At 43.6% G+C, this 18,445-nt stretch overlaps 2 protein-coding genes across 6 annotated transcripts; both read left to right on the forward strand.

Moving 5' to 3' along the window:
* The first annotated feature begins 355 nt into the window (after positions 1-355).
* LOC147268420 (sphingomyelin phosphodiesterase 2-like) lies at positions 356-7,050 on the forward strand. 5 transcript variants are annotated; one of them, XM_086200851.1, is made up of 11 exons: positions 361-518; positions 2,038-2,158; positions 2,278-2,374; positions 3,366-3,442; positions 3,803-3,896; positions 4,746-4,835; positions 4,907-4,989; positions 5,079-5,211; positions 5,316-5,420; positions 5,527-5,692; positions 5,779-7,050. In XM_086200851.1, exons 2-11 carry the CDS (start codon positions 2,109-2,111, stop codon positions 6,201-6,203), a joined length of 1,320 nt encoding a protein of 439 aa, XP_086056977.1. In that variant the 5' UTR covers positions 361-518; positions 2,038-2,108; the 3' UTR covers positions 6,204-7,050. The 5 variants fall into 5 exon arrangements, with proteins under 5 accessions (XP_086056978.1, XP_086056977.1, XP_086056975.1 ...); XM_086200849.1 differs by having other exon boundaries at positions 362-727; XM_086200850.1 differs by lacking the exon at positions 361-518 and adding an exon at positions 865-1,174.
* A 1,031-nt stretch (positions 7,051-8,081) lies between these two features.
* pkp1b (plakophilin 1b) lies at positions 8,082-18,098 on the forward strand. The gene is made up of 13 exons (XM_086200853.1): positions 8,082-8,327; positions 10,489-10,580; positions 11,061-11,467; positions 11,539-11,680; positions 12,323-12,530; positions 12,876-13,044; positions 13,520-13,637; positions 14,260-14,436; positions 15,102-15,272; positions 15,453-15,606; positions 15,844-16,030; positions 16,187-16,271; positions 16,653-18,098. Exons 1-13 carry the CDS (start codon positions 8,138-8,140, stop codon positions 16,725-16,727), a joined length of 2,175 nt encoding a protein of 724 aa, XP_086056979.1. The 5' UTR covers positions 8,082-8,137; the 3' UTR covers positions 16,728-18,098.
* Positions 18,099-18,445: the final 347 nt, after the last annotated feature.

Consider the following 18,445-nt stretch of genomic DNA (forward strand, 5'->3'; position numbering starts at 1 on the left):
GTATTCAGTTTTGTGAGTTGTGAATGTGTTTCAATTCTTTTTCGGTACAACCTAGGTTATTTTAATATTTGTTCTTCTCTAAAGTTATGATGAAAGAGTTGTACTGAACAACAGAGCCTAGGAAAAGAAAAGGAAATGCTGAATGGATCAACCTGTTATAGAAATACTAAGTATCAGAGTGGGTTTGGAAAAGGACTTCAGCTCCCAGAATTCCACTGTGGTAAACCGGAAGCTGCTATCAAGTTAGAAGAAAAAATACCACGGGCAATAAAATATTACTGAGAAACAACTGTAATTTTTTTGTTGTTGTAATTTTTACTATTGCGTCTTTCCAGTTCCTGCTCGTGGCAGTAAAAAAAATAGCTCAACACATATATTCGAGGGCCCATTTTTATTCAAACACACTGACGCTAGTATCTGCTTTATTTCAAAAGGAAGACAAACTGTACCGGTGAGAGAGGAAGTTCTTGACATTATCAGAGCTAGCTTGACGCCGGTTGCAAAATGCAGGTAGCAATGTAAGTACAGCTAAATACTGCAAAGACTGTGGTCGGTACCTAACGTGCTGACCGGTTTACAATGGTAGTCTCGATCAGGATTTTTTTTAAAGTGACGCTACGGTAAAGCTAGCTCGTTCAGCAGGCTAACAGGAAGTGTGTCCGATAAGACTTGCAACTGCACGTCAAACGGCCCGGTTAACTTCAGCTCACGTCAGCAGGTCGGCGAGGTGAGTTAAATAAAGTGATGGACGTTTACGGCTAGTTAACTAAAGCTGTCGCTAGGTTTCACCGGCCTTTAGAGGTAACATTTAAGCTAGCCAGCGCTGTTTACTCGGCTTATGTTCGACTGTCATCGTGTAGTTCTTGTGCGTGTGTGTGTGTGTGAGTGAGTGAGTGAGTGAGTGTTTGTGTGTGTGTGTGTCAACAGATTCATCTTGGCACTGTCAATTTCAGCTGATAAAGTATTCACAGAGCTAACGAACCTAACATTGAAAGCTTTTATCTGTGGCGTTTGTTAGCTAAGTTAATGTTGTCTTGAGAAGATGGGCCGTCACGTGACTTCTGGAGCCCGTGAAGTGATACTGTTACCTGCATCAGCAGAATATCTGCTGCGTCTGTACTGCTGTGGTACTAGCATCCTTTTGGATGCACTCACGGGGCTCGGTACACTTCAGGTCAGTTCAAGAGTTGAACATTACTATGAAATACATTGTTACTATGTTTTCACTCTGTAAATAACCAGAATAGCCAGTTTTTCTTTCATTTCCCAGCTCCTTTTCTCTCTATTAAGCTAATTCAGCGCTCTGCGTTTGGGGGTGGGGGGTATTGTTACACTCTCAGGAGATATGAATGAATTCAACCACTTCTTTTACTTTTTCTTTTAAAATAATGTTATTCTTATTTTCATTGGCACAGATACTGGACTGTTGACCTTTCGCGAACTACAAACGTTGAGATTTACAGATGTAAAAATGTTGTGGCACAATTAGAAATAAATAATTAAATTCATTTTGGGGGGTAAGTTCTGCCTATTTGTAAGCTTTTCTTTTTAGTTTTATCAGGATGAATCAAAGAGGAACTTATTTTGTGTGCCATGACTGTGTGTATATTTTTTGAAGCTCATACTTCCTAATTCAAACATCAGAGAGGAATAAAGCAGATGTTTTGAATCAGGACATTGGCTGAAGCACTTATTTCTCAGCCCTCTAACAGCCATTATTGGTTCAAAGTTCTAAATCTGAGAGCTGAAATCGATGCAGTTTGCTTAATCTGCACTTCTGGTGCATACTTGGCACTTTTTTTGTGGCTTCCCTCCCCCATAATTTTCTTGTGACTCGTGATTTTGTGGTTCGTGTAACTACGTTTATATTTTATTAAATCTTGTGTGTTCATTTACTCCTGGCCTGCAGTTGGTCTGAATTGGTCCCGTTTTATTTCATTGCTTTTATTTAACTGGAGGTCATGGCAGACGTGTCGCTTTAGATTAGGTCCTCATCAGTTCGGGTTGTCATCATTACTTTTGTGTGTGTTGCATTAGGAGCAGTCGCATTGTTATCTGCTGGATCAGACACTCCATCGGCACATCTGCTGCTCCACCGAGCCGTCAGCATGGCCAGCACGGACTCCATCAGCGTCCGAGTCTTTTCTCTCAACTGCTGGTCAGTGGCTTTGTTTTCTATGGATTCTCGGTGTGTGTGTGTGTGTGTGTGTGTGTGTGTGTGTGTGTGTGTTTATGCACAGTAATTCATTGTTCATACCACCTCTGTCTCTTTTCAAGGGGGATTCGGTACCTCAGCAAACACCTTTCTGAGCGTTATGCCATGATCAGAGAAGTGTTATGCAAGGAGGAGCATGATTTTGTTTTGCTCCAGGAGGTGGGTGGAAGCCCTCACACTCTGATTTCAGTTACGGTTGTGAGGATTCCCTGATACAATTACATGCAGCACGATTAATGTGTAAGATGCAGCTACATTGAAGTAGACAGGGAAAGGCAAAAAATCAGATGCAGAAGTTGTCTATCAACACATCTCAAAATTCAGTTGGTTTTGTTTTTGGGGGGAGTGGGGGCGGGAGGTGTCAACTAAGTGCTGTTGATGCTTTCAAATCCCCCCCGCCCCCCGAAGCGTTCAGATTGTCACTAAATCTACCCAAGCCCTGCCCACACCCTCTCCTGTCTCGCCTCTTCACTTCTCCAAACATCCTACATGATGTACACACGGTGAAGAATCTCACGCCAAATGTTCGCAACTGTGGATGTAGTTTGGGTTTAATTTGTAAAAAAAAAGATGTGAAATGTTGCCGTGAACATGCCGACAGCAGTGAAAAACAGAGCCACAAATGTCTCACCCCACTTCAGCAGGGAGACGCTGTGGGAGGGGAGCCAAACACCTGCAGCTTCAGATAGAAACTGGCATCAAAAGTGTTTTCCACACCCCAGAAACTCCATCACCTAAACCGCAAGGCTTCTATGAAACAGAGCTTTGTTTTGTTGCCAGTCTTCAGTATTTTTTGGCGCTCTGCTAATTGAAACAGTGCTGGTATCTGAAGAAGGGCAGCATGTCTCAGAGGTAGAATGGCTGTCTAGCAACCGAAGGGTCGCTGGTTCAATCCTCACTTCCCCCGGTGACCATGTCCAAGTATCCTTGAGCAAGATACTGAACCCCTAATTGCTCCTGATGGCCCTGCGATGGACTGGCGACCTGTCCAGGGTGAACCCCGCCTCTCACCCAATGTCAGCTGGGATAGGCTCCACCCCCCACGACCCTTAACGGATAAGCAGTATAGAACATGGATGAATGGATGGGCTGGTATCTAAGGCTGAACATACTGTTTCTTTAAAGTGTCCTGCTGATTTTCTTTCCGCAGATTTGGAGTGAAAAAGACTTTCTCTCCCTGAAAAAGAAACTGGCCTTCAGTCACCCGCACTCACATTACTTCAAAAGGTACATTTTCCATAAACTATCAAAGTACTGTGGTAATTTCACAGCCTTAGTCCTTCAGTAGCTTAAACTGAGGCCTAGGCAGGACCTAAAAGGATTACCATGGTGTTTGGGAGCTTTAATACTTTTCATGGCCTCCATATCAAGGCACAAGACTGAGATTATTCAAACCTTTCTAATCCCATCTGCTGCTCCGGAAAAAATCTCAACTCTAGTCGACAGGTTCTCAGATCTTATAGGAAAATCCAAGGCAGTGACCCGTTACATCCCACAGTAGTCATCATGTACTGCTGGCTCCAAGAGGGAAACCTCTGCTCATGACTTGCTCTTTTTCTTTTTTCTTTTTTTTCTGTCATTACGCAGTGGAGTCATAGGCAGCGGACTGGCCATTTTCTCCAAACACAGAATCCAAGATGCATTTCTGTACCGCTACTCACTGAATGGTTATCCATACAAGGTAGGTCTACTACAGTCACTGACAGCGTGGCGTTCGCGGGGGTCTGGGAAAAGCAAACAAGCTGTTTTTCATCTGGAGAATACGATTCGTACTTTGAGGCATTTCTGTCGCACCACAATTTTAACTGAAATAAAAACTGCCGTGAATTGGAAATTTGCGACGTGATTTCGATGATATCTTGATTCATTATGCAGCCAAAATTAACGAGATATATATGTCAAAAGGTCAGTGCCTGCAGGGAACAATATCCTCTGAAAAAAATTGATCTTTAAAGCAACATTGTGCAGCATTTTTTAGCTCCAAATGTTTTGATCTCATTTTGGGACACTGGTAAAGAGAATAGTTGTTCTCCCTGAAATAACAACATCTCTGTGGAACGTCTGTGCACCAAAGTACCGCGAGTGCTGCTTCCAGGTACTACAAGTTAACAGTACAGTAATCACGACAGAGGCGAAAAGAAGAGAAAATGACCTGTCTGCACCGACTGCTACAGGCCTGGTCAGTCTCGCGCCAGCTGTTATCAACCGCGGTTTTATCTTGAGCACAACTGCTCTTGGTCCAGATTCGTGGTCGGTCATGAGCTCAGTCATAAGCTCGGAGGATGTCCTGGTAGAACTGAAAGTCTTTTTACCTCTTGTTCCAGCAGGTGTCATTTGTGTCCCCTCGCGTCATGTTACATCATGTTGTGCGGTACTCTGCCAATTCTCAGATTAACACATTTAATGTGCCTGTCTCTGTGTGTATCACTTGGTATCAACAGGCCCCTGCTGCTCAGAAAACCACCATATCACTGCCTTTATCATAAATATACATAGTTTTAATGTCACAACTTTTTTTTCCTATGTGTAGGTTAACCATGGTGACTGGTTTGGAGGTAAAGCTGTTGGTTTGGCTGTCATCAGCTTTGGCAAGCTGACTGCCAACGTCTATGTCACTCATGTAGGTTTCCTATCAGCCTTTGTCTCTCCTCGCTGTTAAATAAGCTGTTGACGAGTGTGTGTGGATTGCAGCTGCATGCTGAGTACTGCAGAGAGAGGGACTCTTACCTACCTCACCGAGTGGTTCAGTCCTGGGAGCTGCAGCAGTTCATTCGGTAGGATGCCGCTGCTCGGCACTTCACAACACACGTAGTAACTTCACCGGAGTTTCATCCTTTCATTGAGTTGTGTCGTGTCCTGCCAGCCACACCTCTGTCGGAGCCGACATGGTGATTCTAGGCGGTGACCTCAACATGCACCCTCAGGACCTTGGCAACAGACTACTGAGGGCTTATACTGGGCTACGGGACTCCTACTTAGAGACTACTAAGTTTGACGTAGGTTGTTAGCTTTTGTGATAAATCCATTGATATTAAAAGAGGATCCGAGCAGTGTTTTTTTTGTTGATTGCGTTACAGTTAAAACTTTATTTCTGTGGTAGGGATGTGAGGACGGTATTACGCTCATAGCAGACAACCCTTTTATCAATAAAAAAGAGCTTGGTCCCTTTGAGAAGGGGATCCGAATCGACTATATCCTGTTCAAGGTGAGCCAAAGCTTTGCTTCTTCTCATTTGCAGTATTCTAATCCGACCAGCGAGGCCTTTGTTACCGATTAATGTGTTTTAACTACAAAGCATTTGTAATTCGCAGGGTTCTTCCAAAGCAGACATTGATTGTGATTCCATGTCCACCACCAAAGGCTCCGTCCCCGGCCATCCTTTCCCCTACTCTGACCATGAGGCTCTGACTGCTGAGCTAAAAATTGTCCTTCACAGGGAGATCAAGAGGCAATCCAAGGATCAAGACTGTGCTGGAGGTACTTTTCCTGAACTCTTTTGCTAAGCTAAAGTTGTTGTACCTGCTTTATTTGACTTGCTCTCTCTCCCTCTCTCTCGTGTTTAGGGAATGTTGCTGAGTTGGTCGATATTTTGACAGAAGCCCGTACAGAAGTCAAGGTGGGCTTGCACTGTGCTGAGAGAATGCGCTACACGGCAGCACGCACCGGAGTGATGGGCATGGCTCTGCTGATCCTGGAGCTGGCCATCGCTGCCGTGCCCTGGTTGGCTCTCGGTGCTGAACAACCTTTCCCTCGTACCTCCTTCTACCTCCTGGCCGGGCTGTGCTTCACCATCCTGCTTACCACCTCCCTGCTGTACATCTTCTACACCATGGAGCTGAAATCTCTTCAGGGCGCTGAGGACCAGATGAGGCTAGCTGTAGGTAGCCTGCAGGAGAAGCTCAGGGGATTTCCTCTTGCTCCGCTCCACAACCCCCAGCGGAAAGCCCCAGAGGGTGAGGAGCCCGGTGCCTTTGATCCAGAAGAATAATCTAGAAATTGAAGGGTTTATTGAAATGAAACCATTTGAAGAAGCTGTAAGAAGACGCTTTGAGGGAGTCTTGAATTCAGTGAATGTGTTTTATGCTTTTGAGATTCTGTACAGCGGAAAATTTGAAGGACGTGTGTGTGAGGAGTGCAGGACACATGCATTGACATTTTATACTTTTATATCTTCTTTAGCCTTTCGTGACGCCCAGATTTCACTCTATGCACCTACACGGCTATGCTTCCTACCACACAATAAGACACTTCTGTGCTACTGCTGTCTGTTAAAGTTCATACAAGTGAACACTTACGTTTTTAAAGCCTCAGGTTCACCTCCCATTCCACCCAGCCACAGTCGTAGTGGGACCAGGTGTTTTGTGTTGTTGTCTTTTTTCTTGCATACTGAAAGGGTCAGTAACATTTGTGCAGGACACATCGCCAAGTCCAGTACTGGAAAACCACGCGCCAGTTGTCACTTCCAGATGTAGTCTAGCAACGGGTAAGAAGGTTTTTTTTTTTAACGCTAACACACAACGCACACACACACACACACACACTCCAGGTAGCTTAATTACAGCACAGTGAATGTTATAAAAAATGTCTTATATTATAAGAATCATGTGTCTATGGAAATAGTCAATCTTTAGCGTGCAGTGACTAACCTTCACTCAGTGTTACACAGTATATCCGCACTTTTTAACAGTGTTACGTGACTCAGCCTGAGCCAAATCACTTAGTTCTTAATTTTTATTGAGGTTCATAAAGTTTCTTACGATTTGTAATGTTCATTCCACTTGAAAATTGTGATGAGCATAGTTATGAAAGCAATAATAAAGGATCTGTACTCATGATTTCAGACTCTTGATGTGCTGCATTATGGGGTGACGCACCAGAGAATATGAATATGGAATTGATGCGTGTCCACTGTTGATTTATGAACCAGAGGTTCACACATGGACCGCTAGAGAGCGATCTACACCCACCTGACAACCTCCCAGACAGTGAGTCACTAAAATTACCAGTCAACGTGGAACTGCTGGAGGAGCGATCTCACACACACACACACACACACACACACACCCCAGACGGCACAGGTGCGCCCGGGGCCAACAGCACTTTTGGGTGTGGTGCATTTCTTTTTATTGTTCACGTTTAATGGATAAGAGGCAATCGGGTTCCTTTTATGCGTCACAACTGAAAACGCCAATAACTGATAAAGCCACTCCAGGCGTCTGCCGAACAGCAGCTGATAAGTAGGTGGGATGTGATTGGAATATCCCGCAGGCAATCCTTTGAATTTACTTTCTCTCCTTTTATTGTATACTAATATGTTTTATTCTACTTTGCGTTCACACACAAAAACGTGTGACATTTATCGAATAGGTACGGATGCGTTCAGATCAAGAATTCAAATAAACTAAACCGAGAACTCTCATTAATCCAGTAGCTGTCAGTATTTTCTCACTGGCCTCTAATACCACAGATACAATCTTATTTCTGTACCAGAACGCTTTAATGTACTACAATAGGACATTTTAATTATGTTTTTATTAGTTAGAGGGCGGTTTTACAGTCACGTGTTAAAATGTTTATTTTTGATGAGCTTCTATCTTACTTTGTAGAGTTTATGATGAGGCACATAAAATAATTTAATAAAATTAATTTAATAAAATAATCTCCCACCGCTTACAATGTGATAGTAAACTGGCATATCAGTGTGTGTGACACTGGATATCCTGCTGCAGACTCTTTCACGCCTGCATGAGCGGCTTTTACTAATCACGTGGTTATCAGGGAGTGAAAGTGTCGGGCTACTGTGGGCGTGGTCTACCTCGCTGGGCTGGGCAAGGTGTGCTTTTACCTCAGATTTTCCCTCGACACTCTGCAGCAGACTGGGTTACTGTGGTGGCCGCTTTGAGATCGTCTTCATGTTCCAAAATGGGCACCATCGACCCGCTCAAATCAGCCATCGCCATCAGTAACGTGGACGACACGTCGCTGGCTATTCCGTCCATCAACCAGTGCCGATCAGGGGAGCAGCGCGTCCTGCAACAAGTGCAGAGTATTCGGAGAACCAAATCCAGGCGGTGCAGCTCCCGGAGTGGATCCACTTCCTTATCTCCTACAAGTAAGAATAAAAAAATAAATGAATGAGAGTTCCTGAATATAAAGAACAAAAACACGCATGGAGTCTGACACTCACTGGTCCTGATGATAGAAAATGAATGACAGTTGGCTTACGAAAGGTAAGAAATCCCAGTTTCTGGGTCATTATAAGGCCTAAAATTCATACCAACAAAGCATTTCGAACCAGTACTCCTTCTGCAGAAGGTAGGAGGGCTGCTCACTGAGAAGAGAGAAAATTCAAATATCCAAGTGTAGTTAAAGTGAAGGGATGTGTAATGGAGGCGGGGCAATTTACAGTTTAATGATGATATTTAGCATGGAATAGATTAATTGTAAACTATCCAAATCATCGTTTACCGAATTATGATCTGCTACGGAATGGTTTTCTACCTGCATGTATCAGACAGCACTGATAACAGCCCGATAGCAGCCAATATTATGAGTCCAACTGATAAAGCTGACTTTGCCGTATCTCACTTGGATCTCCTTGGTTGTCCTCTCCTCCAAACCTCGGCGTGAAACCCTCCTCCAGCTCCAGTCTGATCTTGAACTTCCACAAATCATTCTTCATCTGATCTGATGGTGTAGTGATTCCACCTCTCTCTAGCTGTATAACACTGTGTGGTAGCGACCGCCATGGCATCTTCACCACGGACACTGCACCTCACCTGCCACGGGCCGACAGGGTCAGTGGTCAGGCACGTGAGCACACTGGGCAGTGTCCAGGATGTCCTGAGGGCTGCTTGCATAGCTGTTCTCTCTGGGTTGGATGGAACAGCAGCTGGTAAGCTAGGCTCTGATAAAGAAGCGTGAACAGACAGTATGCAGCAACTTCGTGGAGGGATGAAGTTCTGAAATACCGCAGTCACATGTGTCTAAATGTCCTAAAGACAGCTGATGCTCTGTGAAAGCGTCTGTGGATGTTGGAATGCTCCCCAGTCATGTTGAAGAAGGTACTGCTGACAGCTGCCCTTCACTCACAGTGAAGACAGGTAGACTGGATGGAACACCAGGGTCATCCTGCCAGGCTGCTTTCTACTCAGTATGAAAAGAATTCATAGAATACAGAAAGCAACAACTGCTCAGTTACCTGTATTCATCAGTTCCAGGACCAGTTCGGTCTGTACAGTTTGGTGGTTTCCTGATCCTCTTGATGTTCAGGTGCACTACGGTGCAGCTGCTGCCTTCACACACATGTGCAGAAGCAGCCGGTATCAACACACACAGCTGCTGGATGCTGCCTGGCCTTCAGACCACCAGCCTTTTCTGTCCTCCACTCGTCTGTGTGGTCAGCACTTTACCTTCCGCCGAGCTGCCTGCCGATGTTAGCGGATGAGGAATTGTCCTCCCGATGTTACCTGGTGGTGCTTGTCCTTGAGCAGGTTGGAGATGGCATCTGAGTTCATGTTACTGTGGTTCCAGCATCACTCAAGTAGCTCTCACTGGAACTCTGGACACCCAACAAGGCTCTAACCTTGATCAGCTTGTTGACAGGTGTGCTACCACTGCCGGTGTCCTCCAAGGTCCACCTGTCACACATCGCCGGTGCGTTGTTCGTGTGAGGGTGGACCCTCGGTCGGCCTTTGTCTCAGCAGATTTACTAAAAGGCTGTGGGGCCAACTAGCTGTAGCAGGGTCAGCTGTTGGCGAGTGCCAGGGTGTGTCCACACAATGGTACTACACACACACACACACACACACACACACACACACACACACACACACTGGGCAAAACAAGGTTTGCAATGTGACCTTTATGTTGGATTGCATGGTTGAGGACTTTTATTCTTCTTTCATTTGCATATGGATTATAAAATCTTGACAGCATAAACAGGGGCTGCACAATTTGGATAACATTAAATTGCAATTATTTTGACTGAAATTTCTATTCATCACTCAAAAAAAAAACCCATTAAAATGTTAATGATGTGTCTTTTTGGGGGGTGGGACTGTTTGAAACAAGCTGTTTTCTTCTGTTTTCCGTAGACAGGACATCTCTTCAGCACCCTGAGATTTTAATTTGCCATCTTGCGATTTTATGGTCGACCACATAACAATTTTGATTAAACGCCGGTTGTTTTTACAGGGTTGAGCCGTGTGTCAGTTCTCAGCTACGTACTGTGCACCAGACAGCAGCTGATTACCCCAATCGTTTGTCTGCAGGTCCAGTTTTTGAAGACAACGTGTTTGCAGATGCCTCAAAGTGGAGCATGTCTAGTGGAAGCGTCTTCTTGGGGAATGGCCTCTCTAAAACTGTGAGCTTTTTTTTTTTTTTTTTTCAAACCTGTCCACTTTTTTTTTTTTTTTAATCAAAACATGAGCCTGAACTTTCTGGTTGTAGTACTATTATTACCGTGTTGTGTGACTTGTTGCAGGGACAAAGTCTTCTCTTCCGTGATTTGTATCTTCAGTTTCCTCCTCTGTTACGCAGCTGTATGTGGGTGTGGGTTGATGCAGATATTAAAAAAAACAGCAGCTCCAAACTGATTTGCCCCCCAGTCAACATTTCGCTTCTATTCTACAATTTCCCATTTATTTCTGTCCCTTGACATAGAAATTGGTTTACCAGCCTCTCCCATAGAAGATGCTAGCAGCTAATCTAACCACTCTCGAGGGCTGCGTACGGCTCCTTGTTGCCAGCTCTGTGACGGTCACACTGACGCTGCGTTTGTGATGAAATCCTCACCAGATAGATTTCATTCCTAATCACAAACATGCATTCTTTGGCTCTGCAGCTCTCACAAGAGAAAGTCATGAATCGACAATCCCTGATGAACTCCAAGCGATCAACCTCACAGAGGAACACAGCAGCCTTCGCCCACCACAATGAGCTGAGCTACGCAGCCGCCGGCTCCGGCAAGGCCGGTCAGGTCAACACCAGCAACAGCGAGCCGGATCTAGCCTGGCAGAACTCTGTGCCCAGGAACCCTGCTCCCCTGCAGGGATTAACATCTAACAAGAGCACTTGCAGGGCAGAGAGGACCACCCGTCAGCTGATAACCACCTCCTCAGCCCCCCAGCACCTGCAGCAGCAGCCTGTGTGCACCCTGGACGGTCCAGAGCCCACCACAGCCAGCAGTCAGTTCATATGCAGCCAGGTTGAACCGTTGAAATCACCATCAAAGAGCAAAGGAGATTCAGGGTTCGTGAGGAAGTGCAGTTTAATCTAGCGCGCATGTTGTTGGTATTATTAGAATGTTTATTTAATTCCAGGGCAAACGGGAACAGTGGAGTCGCTGACATCACCATGAAGGAAGCCGTGGAGTATCTTTCCAGCGAGGATGAGAAATATCAGCACTGTGGAGCTTCTTATATCCAGCACAACACCTTCATCAACGACAAGGCAAAAGAGGAGGTGGCTGATCTCGTTATTCTGTTACAACCAAATATGCTTCCACCGATGGGAGGTGTCATGTTTTCCTGACGTGATGAAAACTACTTTACCGTGCTGATATTTTACACCTGTTTTGGCCTCTATTTGCGGATGCTGATATTATCATTTTAAAAACAGGTTTTTGTGTTATGAACATTTTGTTTGAAATCCAAAACAAACTAAAGAAGTTGGATATTCGTAAGAGTAACTTTTTTCTTTATCACCAAAACATCTGGAGGAGACCATTGCTCATAGTTGCGTCATCACAAACAACAACAAAAATGAAGAGACTGATCCTGTCACCCTCTCGGTCTCCAAGCTCAGCATCCAAAAACGGTGGGGATCCTGGTGGAACCGGATCAAAAACATCTAAAGCTTCATAGGATTTGGTGAATTATTATGATCCAAGACACCAAAGATTTTGACGGACGCAGTTGGTAATTAACATTGTTTCTTGAGAGACCCGGGACCTGAGCAGCTCCACATTCCTCGGTCCATCCTGCCGTTTCTCAAAGTGAAGCATTTTTCAACCCACTGTAATTTGACGTTGAAAGAAAGTTCGGGGTTTTTATAATTTACAGTTATTTAAATGTATTTAAAACCTCGAGCCTTCTCATCTCACAGGTGTCAAAGTTGGGTGGGATACCCCCCCTGGTGGCTCTCCTACACAGCTCCAGCCCACAGGTCAGCCAGACCGCCTCGGCCGCCCTCCGTAACATCTCCTTTAAAGACCCCAGCAACAAGGAGGAGATTCACCGCCGTGGGGGCATCAAGGAGGCGGTGGCTCTGCTGAGAGACACCGACTCTGTGGAGATCCAGAAACAGCTCACAGGTAGGAGCTGAGACGAAGAGTGTGTAAAGGCGGGGATGCGAGAGTTTTCACCGTAATCCTTTGTTAATCCCACTGTCAGTCACCATGCTAGTCTCACTGCCATTTTGCTGCTGAGGTGTTTTATTGGTTCCTCACCAGTATTATTACAACACATTAGTTGTAATAATACTGGCTGAATGCTCTGCTTTGTCTGTAATGATTTTGTCCTCTAGAATATTCTGAAAGATTCCAAACCTTCATAACAGACATGTTGTCTTTAATGATGTCAAACCAGCTGTGAAGGAATATTTGAATATGTGCTGCTAACAGTTGATGTTTGTCTGGGGTTTTTTTTTTTGTCTCCAGGTCTTTTGTGGAATCTGTCCTCAGCAGACAGCCTGAAGCCAGATCTGCTGAAGACTGCTCTGCCAGTCTTAATGGAACGTGTGATCCTGCCGTACACAACCGGTCCTGACCGCACCACCAGTAACCAGCAAGATGCCGAGGTCTTCTTCCACGCCACCGGATGTCTAAGGTCAGAAACAGAGTACAGGTTGTGGAGTGTAAGACGACAGCGACAACATTTTCTCTGGTAATCGACTAACAACTAACTACTTAAGGACAGGATATGAACGCCAGTGTATTTTTTACACCTTTTTTAAATACTTTAAAAATTTCTCATGCAGTTTCATTTGTAAAAAAGGAGAAAAAAGTTTCCCTCAAAAAAAATGCTAAGACAAAAACATAGCAGGTCAATTAAACCTTTTAGGTCCTTGTGTTTTTGAAGGCTGGTGTTGCTCTTGAATTTCTTTTTCATTTATTATATTTTGTTTATTATCACTTTGGTCTGATGTGCTAAAATATCAGCTCAATACTGCAGTAATATCATCATAAATTTGTATTTTAAACTTCTAGCGGTTGTTCAGAGTGTCACAGTACAATTGACTACGTCTTTTTACTCCTTAATGTATGCAGATATTAACATAACCCTCGCGTTTGAATTGCAACAGAAACCTGAGCAGTACGAAGCAAAGCAACCGGCAGGCGATGAGAAAATGCCGAGGTTTGATCGACTCGATAACGAGTTACGTTAAAGGCTGCGTTGAAGCAGGCAAACCAGATGATAAGGTAAACAAGACATACTTGCACTGACTGTTGATGTGTCGTTCACTCTCACCAACGTACATGTGCCACTCATGTGTCACATACACCTTCATGTAGAATGTGAACGCACACACGCATACAGAAATGCAGTTTGGTAACAACCATCCATTGTTGTGTGTAATCTGCTTCATGATGGAGTTGAGAACACGTTCACTTAGTGATTCATACATGCATAAAGACGGATGCAGTACAATTTTGCAACCTAAAATTGGCTGAAATGGCTTAGAATTTCCACGTTGATCGCTGAGCTGCTTGGAATTACCGGCTGGATTAATGCGCAGGTTTTTCTCTATTTTTAAAGTTCAGTCAAAGATCAAGGTAAATTTCACTTACTTTAATAATCTGTGTTATTATTTAGTTCATTTTCATGTTACAGACTAATTATCTGAGATAGTTCAGTGTTTAAAAGCGACTCAGGTTACTCCAACCCAAATTCAGTGCTGTCCAATCAAGTACCAGCAGTTCAGTGCAGCAGAAGTACAACGTTAACAGTCTTGCATTGAATTGTGCTTTTTTTTTTTGTTGTTGGTTAAAATCAGACTGATTTACTCACGTTCCCTCCTGTTTTGTCTACCTGTTGTAACAGTCTATGGAAAACTGTGTTTGCATCCTGCACAACCTGACGTTCCAGCTGGAGGCCGAGGCCCCGGCTCTCTTCAGCAGGATCACAGCTCTTGCAAAGCCCGTCGGCAGGAAGAGCAGCCAGGGCGACGCGGGTCCCATCGGCTGCTTCAGTCCACAGAGCAAAGGGGCAGAACAGAAGGTGAAACCACGAAGGAGCGCAGCAGACGCGAACCCAGGGATGCCTTCAAATGTGACAGTTCATCAGAAATAGGACCGGACCTACGAGTGTGTCAGTGTGTCTAGACAGCGCCTGTCCGTGTGCTTCTAATCTTCTTGTCACAGAACGTTCTTGTTTTTGAAGGTTCTAGTGGGAAAAATATTTGACCTTGAAATCCGTAAGAGGGAAGTTTGTTAACTTCTGTTGAGCCATAAACAAACACTTTGTTAAATGCACACACACACACACACACACAAAAAAAGCAGAACACACATTAATGCACAGCTTATTTGCTTTTACTATCACACAATGTGATTAACACAATCATCATTTACGTTTGAACTCTGCATTTCTTGAATATGATGTGTAAAAGGACAAATGATCAAACGGGTCAATCCCAAAAAATGTAAATTAAATTACTACATATCAGATTGAATTGATAAGATCTTCAATTTGTTGTTATATTTTTGTGGGTTGCATTGCTTCTCTATATATAAAAATGTAAATTATGATGTCATATCCATTTAAAATAGTATAATAATTATATATAATATAATTATAAACATTTTTTATACACATTTGAGGAAATGTGTGTAGGGTATTGCAAAATAGCAAAAATAGTTCTTTCTGTTCTTTTCCTCATCCAGCACAACTTTGACTTCCCTGTGGTTGAGGAACCCCAGCCCAGCGGCGCAGGCTGGCTGATCCACTCCAAAACTCTGCAGAGTTACTTGTCTTTGCTCAGCAGCAGCCAGGTCAAAGACACGCAGGAGGCCTGTTGTGGAGCTCTGCAGAACCTCACCGCAGAGGACGGCATTGTAAGAAAATCTTTTCAAATTGTGCGGTAAAGCACTGACAAGGACGTAATAAAAATCTGGGGATTCATCTGAGCAGCTTCGTCTCACCGATCGCGATTATCTGAGATGTTTTTGAAACTGTTCCTTGCAGTTCTGTTCGAACTCTTGTTTCATGAGTTGATGTGGTTTTCTGCGATTCAGGTCTCCAGTGTAATGAGCCAGGCCATTGTGCAGAAACTGAACGGCATGCAAGTTCTAAGTCCCCTCTTAAAATCAGACCAAGTCAACTTGAAGAGGAACACAGTGGCATTGGTAGGAAACCTGGCTAAGAACCCAAACCTGCACAGCACCATAGGTAAGATGCCGATGCATAACCAGACAAGGGCACTTGCCCACAGCTGAATGTAGCGTGTTCACATTCACCTGAATTTCTATTTTTTTAATCTATCTTTTAACCTTGTAATGAACAACACGGCGAATCTGTGTCATGGATTTAGGACAGACTTCCATCAACCCAAACAATCTTTTGCAGATTTCAAGTGTTTGCTTGTGTTTAATACCCAGCGACATCTTGTCTGACTTGTTATTGAAGCTCGGAAAGCTCTCCCAGACCTGCTAGGCATCCTCAGCGCCGGCACCAAAGAAGGGAATGAGTCTGATGACACGCTGGCTATGGCGTGCCAGACTACCAACTGCCTCCTTATGAAGGAACCAGAGATGAGCAAACACCTGTTAAACAGCAGCGTAATAAACTCACTGGGTGATCTCAGCAAGAACAAGTAGGTTTACATGTGCAGAGAGACAGTGTGTCTGCTTATAAGAACACTGAGGGTTACACAGGAAGCCCCTATGAGTCATCAGAGATTATGTTTTGTTGTTTGATGTCAGAGTTCAAGTCCAAACTGATTAACCCCCCCCCCACCCCTTTTTTTTAGATATTTCCCAAAATCCAGTAAGTCTGCATCGCTGCTTCTCTACAACCTCTGGTCAGATAAAGACATGCAAACCTTCCTTAAAAAGGTGAGTTGTGAGTGACCTTTTTTTTTTTTTCATGCCATCTTTTTTTTGTTTATTTGGTTTTTTTTTCAGAAGGTCACACCTCTCTCAGGTATTTGTAAGAAACAGACACAGAAGGATTAAACAGTGTGCACAGCAAATGAATGACTGATTCGCTCAAGTCGTCTGACTGTGGAATCCAGTAGCTCAGGTTTAAGGCAGCACTCGCAGGACTTTGTTTGCGCATGTATGACAGTACCTTAGCGTGATGCATTATAAGACTTCTGAGGATGCACGCAAAATTCAACTTGACTTGTCTTACCAAGAAGCCACCACAATTGTGGTTAGTTGACGTGTCATTTAAGCTCGGTGTGACTGATCTTGATTTAAATGTTTATTCTGCAGCAAGGAATGAATAAGTCCATGTTTGTGAACGACGTCACCGCGGCGGCACACAAGTTGGCCCAAGTCATCGATTAACCCGACAGCCTAAACTTGATCTCTCTTTTTCCAAGTCCTCATCCCATCCGTGGAATGCTGAGCATCATCTTCTCATTTCACAGAGACTCCACAATCTTGTAAATGCTTCTACTCATAGCGCAGCCTCCCGAAAAAGGGTACAGAACCAAGTATATGCTGTTAGGGTTCTTTCTCTGTGTAGGAAAAGGTGAAGCTTAAGCACAGACTGTGTAAAGGACGGACAGAGAATGTGAATTAGAGAAGTGAAGCCAAGGTTCCTTAAACCTGCCAGCAGGGCAACAAGAAATCCTATTATGTAAGAGTCTATATTTGGGTTTGCATTCAAATGCATTGCAAATTTTAACATAAATTACTGAAAACCTTCAAAATAAAATGAAAATTCCAGTGCGTTTTCATATGAATGTTAGAAGATGGTTTATAGAGAGAGAGTTTGGAGCCAAGACTCTGTCTTCAATAATTCAGTCTGCCACTGCTCACATCGAAGCACATGAACTATCAGAATGTAAATTATAGCAGGATATTATAGAAAGTTGTGGATCTAAATTTACCGCTTATTCATCAGTGTTTTTCACCTGTTCAGAAGAAAATAAGTGTACGTCCGCGAATAGATTATATTTTACAAAATATATAAATATTTGAAGAGGGCCTTCCAATTAGGTGCATAAACTCACTTTTTGGAAATGTCAGCATATTTGTCATATTGTGAAAGTTTTTTTTTCTTAATTTTCATGCCATACTTCTCTTTCAATTTAATACTTAAGTACATTTTTACAATTATTGACAAATTTATTGGTCCCAGTCGTTTAAATACTTGAATACAGCTTGTTGTTCATTTTGTAAAATAATTATTGTTCAATGTGGGGTAATTAGACAATGAAGCACGGTAGTGTTATTTTTTCAAGCATGATTACCTTACGGCTGACAAGTTGCTACCATGGCAACCTGCCCGAGTCAGATTTACTCACATGGCTCCAGATCCACTGATCTGTCCAGGAATAATCACCTCTGGTTCCAAAATGAGAGACCTCAGTCGACCATTCATTGGGTGGTGTCATTGCTCACGTCTACACTTCGTGAACACAGTCTGAGGTTAAGATGCTATGTGTTAGCAACTGAAACCATCTTTTGCTTTCCCAGTCTAGTTTTCCGTGTGTGATTGTGTTGTGAAACGACCACCGTCACTTCAATCTGTACTTTGGGTTATGCTTTTGTTTGGCACTGAATTAATTTACCGTCAAAACAGCGACGTCGTCTTAAGCAGATATGCAAGTTTACATCTCTGTAAATTTTGTGGGTGATTTTTTTTGTGTGTGTGTGCGATCTTAAAACAATCCATTTGCGCTGTTCTAAAATGTGTCAATAAAGCTGAAAGAAACCTACTCTATGGTGAAATATGACTCATGTTTAAATCCTGAATTAATTATAAGTCACTGTTGTGATTTTTATGATGTGCCAAACCTCTGCGATCACACCCATCTGGTTTTGGCTGGAGTTTGGAAGCCTTTTGGGCAGAACACATCTGCTTTGGACTCCACCCTTATAATTCCTTTTCTTTTTTTGAAAAACAAGCGATGACACAGAGTCACCACTGGAGCTGCACTTGATTCTGGATTTGCTGACCCACTTTGATCTTTAGTCCTCCTCATCCCCTCAACAGGCACCGAATCTGAGGGCACGAATGAGGATTCTGGCAGGACTTATCTTGTATGTTTTTATTT

This window comes from Aulostomus chinensis, chromosome 3 (genome assembly GCF_037954235.1).
Source record: "Aulostomus chinensis isolate RoL2024-O1b breed Wild chromosome 3, RoL_Achi_v1.0, whole genome shotgun sequence".
NCBI lineage: Eukaryota > Metazoa > Chordata > Actinopteri > Syngnathiformes > Aulostomidae > Aulostomus > Aulostomus chinensis.